Below are 9,771 nucleotides of genomic sequence, written 5' to 3'. Positions count from 1 at the left end.
AAAGCGCGGCGCCCCTCGGCGACTGCAGCGGGCAGCGGCGGGACGCCTCCCGCGCGGTGCTTTGGGAGTTGTAGGCACTTTCTTTCCACTCTCCAGCTCTTTGCTCTTGAAGCCCAAGCCCGTACAGGCGGGCGGGCGCCTGTGACTCCTAGGCTGCGAACTCTGGGAATTTTTCATTTCTAAAAAGATGCCCTGAATAGGACTCTTCCCAGGGTGCCTCCTTCGCTCCGTCCGGCTTGAGGACTACATTTCCCAGGCGACCTCAAAGAGGCGGGGCTTCCGGCGCGCGCGATGCACTGTGGACATTGTAGTCCTAGGAGGGACTCGATTTCCACCTCCTGTATAGTCCGGAGCTGGGCCCGGACTACATTTCCCTTCCGGCCGCCCACTATCCCGAGGCCGCCTTGGCGCGAGACATTTGCGAGCGGAGTGTCTCCAAGATGGCCGGTTGGGGAAGGAGGCGTCTTGGCCCGGGCAGCAGTGGCGGCAGCGCCCGAGAGAGGTGAGATCCGGGGGCCTGTTGCTTTCCCAGGGCGAGTGGCTCAGGAGCCTGGAGGCCAGTGAGGGCTCCTGGGGCTGCAGCGCTGTCCCTGCCTTCGTCCCCGGGCCCCCCTTTCCGCCCACCCGCCCTCCTCGTAGCCCTGCGGGGCACGAGGGGTTCCTGTCCCGGGCGATCCAGGATCTGGATGGGAGCCGGCACCCGCTCTAGCCCGGCTGAAGCGGCCTCCGCGGAGGGCTCAGGGGAGGTGACGATGGCGGGGCCGGGCGAGGTGGGCCGCGTCCGTACAGGGGCCGGGCCGGGCCGGGCCGGGCCCGGGCCACGCGGGAAGGACCGGGAGCCCCGCGCAGGCCCAAGGGACCCGCCTATAGCATCCCGCGGCCGAAGCTCCCGTCCCGCCTGGCCACGAGCGTGGCCGTCTGGGCCGCGACCCCTGACGTGGTGAGGAATGGCTCCCGGGAGGGAGAAGGAAGGGAAGCCTTCACCGAGTGGGCCAGCTGCGGGGAGGGCAGTGCGGTCTGCACGTTTGTCAGGGTAGCTTTAACCTTCCCCAGTTTGTCTCCCGGGCCGAGAGCTGGCCGCTTCCTCGAACCCTCGATTCTTGCGACTTTTCGAGGGTTCTCTGCAAGCGCCCCAGCCGTGGAAGTCCTTTAAAGTGACCTTTCCTAATGAATGATGTGTGGGTAGGGAGCTAGGGGCTTGTTTCTTCCAAGGTGGATCTCGATTTGGAGAACTGATTTCTAGAAGATGGGATTGGAATGGTTTTTGTGTTTCGTGTTGAATTTACAGGTTTTGCTTCAGGAAAGCAGTTTCAGCTAGTAGAAGCCGCTAGAAGCTGTTCAGCTACTAGAAATTTGGGGAAGGATTTGTATTGGTGGAGTCACCTGGATTCAGCTGCTCTGTCCATTGTGTTGTGGCTTGGTTGGTATAGCTGAGGTTAGCAAGAAAGTTGGGTGTTTGCTTTTTTTTTTGTCTCTTTGGAAAGCCTTATTACCCAGAAAAGTTCTCTTTCTCCCCACCCCCCCACCGCCTTTCTCTTAACTCTCATTATTCCTTTTCTTTGATTCCATCACGTATTCATTGCTGTTGCCTGCAGATGGTTTTTTCAGCTCAGAAGACTCTTCCTGTTTGGTAGTTGGGATAGACCAGCTTACATTTTATTCTTAAGCTCAAGAGTTATCCAACGTTGTCTGTTCTGCACTTCCTCTTCTGTGGAAAAGCAGTGAATGGCAAGCAGATAATTTTTGTCTTTCCAACTCCCATGTGCTATTTCTTAGATCAGACCATAGGAAGAAGTTAAAGAAGTGACCTCGATGGTTTCCAGATGGCCTTTAAACCTGCAAACGTTTTCAAATCTTTAATGCGACCATTAATCCTGTTTAGAAAAGCCGGAGTAGCTGAGAGAAAGCCATTTCTCCCTCCTGGATAAAAACAGCTGGAAGGGCCAAATAGGAATGCCCCAGACACCATACAAGGAGGGCTGCGCCATCACAAGTTAAGCTTTTATTGATCTAAGAAATGAGATACTGGGGCTCTTATCTCCTTGGTTGGAGACGGGCATCAATTCAAAACGGAGTCTGTAAACTAGCAGCCCATAGGCTGAATCCAGCCCTTGACTGTTGATTCTCAGGTTTTAAAAAGAATTTAAATCAGTTGCCAATACTTATAAGTTGAAAGATTTCACATAAAACTGCCCTTGGAAAGCTGAGTAGTGGCTGACTTTTTTTGGTCAGGGCAAGTGCTCTCTAGTTCATTACTCACCTGACAGCTTGACTCATTGCAGTTACCTGCCTAGTCTCCCTAGGTGTGCAGGTTGCAACCTTTGGCCTGGAACTGAAGGCTCTGCTCACAAATGCAGATGCTGTCTGTCAGCCAGGAATGGAGCATCAAATTTTGTGATTCGGGTGGCCCCATCTCTCTCTTTCCAAGATAACTGTGGTGTGTGGCTGGGGGAGACCCTTCTGTTTGCCTTTTCTGGGAGGCCCTAGCCACGCTCTGTTGGAGGAGTCATCTGTCTGAGCCCAGTTTCCCTACTATCCTCCCACACTGAGCAGGGGATGGAAACATAACCCGCTGCTGGGCCAGCTAGCTAACGTCTGGGCACACCTCCATTCCTGCTCAGTGGGTGGAAAGACTGTTCGGGTGGGGCAGGCTGGATTAATTGATTGCCCAGCACCGTAGATTAAGAGGCCCAAGCATATTATTGGCTCTTACGACTGAAATAGGCTGTTTATGGCTCTCTTAAATGAGTTTGTTCCATGTCACATTTGTGCTGACTCAAATCTCAGCTTCACATTGGAAGACCACTTTCCAGAATTGCTTGACACACCCAGTTGGAGTCTGCTTTATGCTGAAAGCGAAGGACACATTGCCTGGTTTGGGGCAGGAGCTGGAGCAGAGCAACACTTTGGGCAGGCTTTCCAGATTTGCCAGTGGCTGCAAACTCCAAGGCATGACTTGTATTTAAAGGCCCAGCCCAGGGCCGTACCATCCACCGGCATTACTGACCTCAGCTCTGTATTAACGGTGGTCCACTTTAGAATGCACAATGTGTGAATTCTTTACCTGGTTCTTGAGTCTAGAGCTGTGTTCATTCTGTAGCCACTAGTCACATGTGGCAATTAAATTTCAGTTAATTAAACACAGGGGCCCCTGGCTGGCGCAGTCAGTAGAGCGTACAACTCCTGACCTCAGGGTTGTGAGTTTGAGCCCCATGTTGGGTGTAGAGAGTACTTAAAAAAAAAAAAAAAATCTTAAAAAATTAAATAAAAATAAATAAAATGAAAAAAATTCAGATCCTCAGTCACACTAGTCACATTTCGCTCAGTGGCCACGTGGGACTCGGGGCTACCACATTGCGTAGGGCAGCTGTGGAACCGCTCCGTCACTGCAGAACGTTCTAGTGATGCGACAACGCTGGTCTAGACTACAAGACGAGAGGGGTGGAAATAGCAAAATGCCAGCTGCTTGCATGTTGATTTTTCTCTCCACTCCATTAAATCCAGGGACTCAGCAGTGTTTGTCATGAAGAACATCAGACTCTGAGCTGTAACCTGAATTCTTGTCCAGAATTCAGCACACTGGCAACGAGCACACGAAACAGATTGCCGCTTGTCCCGTCGGCGTCTTTGAGACACACTTGCCCATCTAGGAAGGCCCAGGGCAGGTATCTGTGTGTCCTGCCTCTTGGGTGCCACCCCGGACCAGCTCACAGACGGTCCCGCCCGTCCTACTTGGGCTGCTTGTCTTCACTCCCTCAGGGCCTCCGAGCGTGATTGTTGGAATGTGAGTATAACCACGTACTCTCAGCTTCCGCTCCTCTCATCATGTGAAGATCTACTTGATCTGATTCTGATCACGATGCAAGGCAGCAGTGCTGTTTACGGACCTGGGGTGTTCAGAGGGCCGGGCCTCCTGGCCTAAATGCTCAGGTGTTCGGGAGAAGGCACTGCCTGCGGCCCTCCCCCTCCCCTGGCCTGTGTGGCCGTCTGCCCGTGTTTTTAGGGAGCCAGGTCCGTGGGATTATGTCCCCGTCTTTCTGTACCATATACCTTCTTTCCCAGGACTCGGTCCTCCTTTTCTGACAGGGTGGCTTTAATATGTGAAGTGAAGAGACGTGGTCCTGGATGGCCGGTAGGGAGTTTAGGTCCCGGTCCAGCTGAACAGATGGGCGCCCAGCCATGTGGGCAGTTGGCCCACACTCCGGGAGTGAGACTCTCCTCATCCTGATCTGTTCTTTTCCTTCTAAAGCTGAGGACCCTAAGTGGTCGGGGGTATTTTTTTTTTTTTCTTTTTTTCTCTTGGAAAACTGCCTTTCCGGCTCTAGTATGCGGTAAAAGTGTTTCTTCCGTCCTGCTCTGGATGAGCCACACAGGTAGAGCGTCTGCACCCGGGTCTCTGGGTGCGTGGGTCCTCCCCAGCTGGCTACCAGAAGGTGGAGTCGTGCACACTTAGGCCACCTGTTCTGACCCCGGAACGTGGATATTGCGAGTTAAGGTCATCTGTGGGGTTCGTCCTCTTAAGGCACGATTTTCCATTTTCCTGCGTCGAGTTGAGCAGTCTGGTTCCAGCCGCAGTACCTTGTGCCTCGGGGGTTTAGTCCTTTAGGCCCCGTTCCAGCTCCATCCCAACTTCCTGAAGAAGGGCGAGATAATCTCGTACGCGGGGAGGGGAGGCCGAGGCCCGGCCTGAGTTGGGCTTCTCCGTCCGGGGCCTCGGTGAGCAGGGGCAGTGGGAGGACGTGGGAGGTCCTCCACGGAGCACACCCTTGGGCACCTCCCAGCTGCCACTGTGTTCTGTCCCTGCCGCCAGCAGCAGCATTATGGGCCACGGAGTTCTGGGGAGAGCCAGTAATCGCTTAGTAGAGTCGTAGGAGTCCTTGAGCTCAGGGCTGTTCGGTAGGATTTTCTGCCGTAAGAGAAATGTTCTGTCTCTGCGCTGTCCATTAGGGGAGCCGTTGGCCGCAGGTGGCCGTGGAGTGTTCGAGGTGTGGCCCCCGTGTCTGAGGAACTGGAGTTGTTAACTTGACAGTTTTAGTTAATTAATTAATTAATTAATTTTTTAAAAGATTTTATTTATTTATTCGAGAGAGAGAGAATGAGAGATAGAGAGCACGAGAGGGAAGAAGGTCAGAGGGAGAGGCAGACTCCCCGCTGAGCAGGGAGCCCGACATGGGACTCGATCCCGGGACTCCAGGATCATGACCTGAGCCGAAGGCAGTCGCTTAACCAACTGAGCCACCCAGGCGCCCTGACAATTTTAGTTAATTTAAATAGAAACAGCTGCGTGGGCCTTACACTGGGGGGTGCTTTGCAGCTGTCCCTTTGGCTGGCATAGCTGACCCCATTCCACCCTCGCTGCGGCACTCACTCGGGAAGAGCTGGGGCCTTTGCCCTGTTTGACCCGAGGCAGCGTGGCTTAGAGCAGCAGGGGCTTTTGCCCTTGGCTACAAAGCCAGCGGGTCACCGAGAGGAACTAGAATCCAGGTCTCCGGCCTCCCCCACTCGGTGCACTGTGTTCTTATTCCACGGCAGAGCGCTGTGCGGTTCCCGGAGCACCAGGGAGGAGCGTGTGCTCTTGCGCGGGGCTTTCTCTGAATCAGATGAACATGCCAGGTGCCCGTGGAAGTTCCTTGGCCTGTTTGGAGTCATTCTCCACATCTGGGGCTAGGTGCCTGTGCCTTTCTGTCCGAAGTGGCCTTTGAATCCACAGCATAGAACCCTCCTGCTTGCTTTGGCAATTTTGGGTTAGCCAAAAGTGGATTCTAGATCTGGGGCGGGGGGGGGGGTAGAGGTAAAGTCCAGCACCTCACAGAGCACAGGTAATGGAGTGGCCACATGCTTAGTAGGTGGAAAGCAACCTGACATATGGACCTAGTTTAATTTTTCACCCACCTGTTCTCTTAATTACTGTAATTGTTTTTCCCCTGCCACTCATTTCGAATGTGCTTCCGCTGATGTCTGCTGGTACCCTGTCACATTCAGGCCCGGTGCTGGGTTGCTGTGGTGAAAACACAGTCTGCCTCCACAATCTGACAATCCGAACTGACAATCCTTTGTGTTTCAGACGGGAGCTCACAGCCCAGGCCTGCCTGGGAGCCCAGGGCCCGCTCCAGGAAGTGGGCCCAAAGGAAGGCCTTCCGCTACAGTTAGATTAGCCTCTTCCGGTTCTGCCAGGACCAGAAAGTGATGGTGGCCTGCATGGCCCCTTGGCCAGTGCTTGCTTGAGCCGACAGGGAAATGGAATTTTCCTCCTGCTCACTGGCAGGACGGCAGGGGGCTGAGGCCAGCAGGCTACCTCAGCCACGAGACGCTGCCTGTGCCCAGACTCGCGGTGGTGGGCTCATTCGCCGGTAGCGCGGGCTTCTCCGCAAGCACGGAGACGCTGCTGGAGCCGGAATTGGGCTCCCTCCGCTCACCTCGGCTGTGGACGGTCCACGGCTGTGGGGTCTTGTCACCCCAAGGGGTATGGGGCTGTCGAGCAAGAGTTTTCTTTTTTTAAGAAAAAGTTGGCCATTAATTTTCCCGTTATGAAAGAAGCACATGTGTATTTGTTTTCTTTTTTGAGAAAGACAGAAACCTATGAAGGAAAGTAAAATTTTAGTCACCTGTTAGGCTACCATCCGAAGAAAACCATTGTTGACTTTTCTTTATGTATAGCATCTTTGATACCTCGCTCCAGATGTTTTGTCTTGGATTTTAAAAAAAAACTGTATGTTACACACATCAAAAGTATGTTCCTAACATGTGAAAAGTCATAAGCTTGCTGCCATGTGTCTGGCCCCTGAAAACATTACCCTCCGTGAAAGATGCCAGTCACAAAAGGCCGCAGACATGATTGTGTTTATATTGAATGTCCAGAATAGGTGAGTCTGTCGAGCCAGGAAGTAGACTGGTGCTTGCCAGCGGCTGGGGAGGCCCGGGGGAGATGGGGAGGGATGGGGTTTCTTTTTGGGGTGATGGAAATACTCCAGAATTGCTCATGGTGCTTGCTGCACAATGCAGCGAAGGCGCTGAGCCACTGAACTGTAGAATTGTGTGGCATGTGACTGCTATCTTCATAAAAAGTACGAATCAAAACCACAGTGAGATCCCCACCTCACACCCATCAGGATGGCTACAGTTACAAACAAAAACAAAACAAAATTAGAAGGATTACTGAGGTTGTGGAGCAGTTGGACCCCACATGCCCTTTTGGTGGGAACGTAAAGGGATGCAGCCGTGGGTAGTGTGGCGGTTCTGCGACCAGTGGGAAGTGGAATCCCCACACAGTCCAACACTTCTGCCTCTAGACGTATATCCAGAAGAATTAGAAGTGGAGACCTGAGTCGATCATTTTATACTATGCTCACAGAAGCAGTATTCCCAGTAGCTAGAAGGTGGAAGTATCCCAAGGGTGATGGATGAACAAGTGTATAGACGCGCGATGGAATCGTTTTTCTTCATCCTTAAAAAGAAAGGAAATTCTGACTCATGCTGTAGAACGTGGGTGAACCTTGAAAACATCACGTCGAGTAAGCCAGTTGCAGAAGGACAAATACTGTACGATTGCACTTAGGTGTGGTACCTAAGGTTGTCCAGCTCAGAGGCACAAAGTCGGGGGGTGGGGGTGGGGAGCGGGGGCTGTTGCTTCACGGGGGCAGAGGTGTCGTTTTGCCAGCGGAAAGCATCCCGGAGATTGGTTGCACGACAGCGGCAAAGTGCCGAACACTACTGAACCGTGCACTTAACAAATGGTCAGGGGGCGCCTGGGGGGCTCAGTCGTTAAGTGTCTGCCTTCAGCTCAGGTCATGATCCCAGGGTCCTGGGATCGAGCCCCGCATCGGGCTCCCTGCTCAGCAGGAAGCCTGCTTCTCCCTCCCCTACCCCCCTACTTGTGTTCCCTCTCTCGCTGTGTCTCTCTGCGTCAAATAAATAAATCTTTAAAAACAAACAAACAAAAAGAAATGGTCAGGATGGTACATTTTATGTGGGTTTCACCGTGATTTGAAGACACAGTAAACCGGTGTGTTCCCCGCTCAGCCTTAGTAGAAAACGAGCATTACCCTGGCCCACGTGTCCCTACCGGCAGGCAGAGGCCCCCTTGCTCATGACTTGTCATTTCCTTGCTGTTCCTCACAGCGCACATGGAGACAGCCCTCGGTAGTAGCACCTCCTTGGGTTCTGTGCGCTGCTGCACGCGTGTGTAGGGTGTGCACCTGCATGTTACCGGCTTTCTCCCCCACCTGACAAGTGAGGGATTCAGCTGTGCCTCCATTTTCGCTCTGACGGAGGAACCGCCCGAGTCGGCGATCTCTTCGCCTCAGTGCTGCTTGGAACGTCTTTGCACAGCTCTGACTTTGGGGGAGGTATCTCCAGACTTTGGGGATCCCATGGGTGAGACTACTTTTGTAATTCCGGATTCCTCTGAGAGCAGCTTCCCGATGGTCTAGGGGACCAGGGCGCCACATGCTGGGCAGGCTGCCCGGGGCACAGAGGGTGCCCACGTCGGGGGAGTGGAGTCCATCCGGCTGCTTCGCCGTGGCCACCTTTGCACCGGAAAGCCCGTGTTCGCAGGGAATTCCTCTGATGACCGTTTCCTGACTACCTCCGGAGCGGGTTCAGAGGAGAGGGGAGGGTCTCAGGCCCACTCTGGTCGAAGGCAGAGGGAGGGAGGCCGATTCAGGAGCCCCAGGGACAAGTGCCCATGACCCTGAGGCAGCGTCCACAGCAGCCCCTCCGGCTCAGGTGAGAGAGCATCAGCTCTGCCGCACAGGCTACTTAAGGGCTCCCCAGGCAAACTGACCTCGGCACGGGCGGAGGGAGTTCAAGGGGACGACCCTGTACTGTAAGTACCATGGATCGTGCTAAATTCGAAAGGCTCAAAAGTTACGCGGTAAAAGAGCCCCCTTTTCCTTTCGGAGCCAATCCATTCCTCTCCCCAGTGATGGTCATAATTCTCAGGTCTTTGTATATCCAGGAATGTTCTCTGTGTTTAAAAGCAAACATACACCTTTTATTTTTTTTGAAGATTTTATTTATTTGAGAGAGTGAGCGAGCACAAGCGGGGCGGCGGGGGGGAGCAGAGGGAACAGACGCTCTGCTGAGCAGGGAACCCGATGCGGGGCTTGATCCTGCGACTCTAGGATCATGACTTGAGCCCAAGCAGACGCTTAACCGACTGAGCCACCCAGGTGCCCCTAAAAGCAAACATAGCTTTTTTTTTTTTCCCTTCTTTTTCTTTTTGTTACTTATTTTTTAAAATTTTATTATGTTAGTCACCATACATTATTAGTTGTTTTTTTTTCAGAATAGTATTTTATTTTTTAATTGTTACATTAATCACCATACCTTACATCATTAGTTTTTGATGTAGTGTTCCGTGATTCATTGTTTGTGTCTTAACACTCAGTGCTCCACGCAGAACGTGCCCTCTTTTTTTTTTTTTTTAAGATTTTTATTTATTTATTTATTTGACAGAAACACAGCGAGAGAGGGAACACGAGCAGGGGGAGTGGGAGAGGGAGAAGCAGGCTTCCCGCGGAGCGAGGACCCCGATGCAGGGCTCCATCCCAGGACCCTGGGATCGTGACCTGAGCCAAAGGCAGATGCTTAACAACTGAGCCACCCAGGCGCCCCAAGAACGTGCCCTCTTTAAAACCAATCCCCAGGCTAACCCATCCCCCCACCCCCCTCCCCTCTAGAACCCTCGGTTGGTTTTTCAGAGTCCATCCTCTCTCATGGTTCGTCTCCCCCTCCAATTTCCCCCCCTTCGTTCTTCCCCTCCTGCTATCT

General features: G+C 53.0%; 1 protein-coding gene across 1 annotated transcript in view; it reads left to right on the top strand.

Annotated features, from left to right (window-relative positions):
- Positions 1–389: 389 nt before the first annotated feature.
- TMEM11 (transmembrane protein 11) overlaps positions 390–9,771 on the top strand; it is a 17,728-nt gene continuing 8,346 nt past the window's right edge. Inside the window, exon 1 of the mRNA XM_025864077.2 lies at positions 390–502. Coding sequence (XP_025719862.1) covers positions 441–502 — 62 coding nt within the window. The 5' untranslated portion in view covers positions 390–440. The remainder of the gene's footprint in view (positions 503–9,771) is intronic.

This window comes from Callorhinus ursinus, unplaced genomic scaffold, assembly GCF_003265705.2.
Source record: "Callorhinus ursinus isolate GAN/ISIS: 27379988/994484 unplaced genomic scaffold, GSC_fseal_2.0 scaffold43, whole genome shotgun sequence".
Lineage (NCBI taxonomy): Eukaryota > Metazoa > Chordata > Mammalia > Carnivora > Otariidae > Callorhinus > Callorhinus ursinus.
The sequence above is the reverse complement of the archived record's forward strand: the minus strand, read 5'-3'. Positions and strand labels throughout refer to the sequence as shown.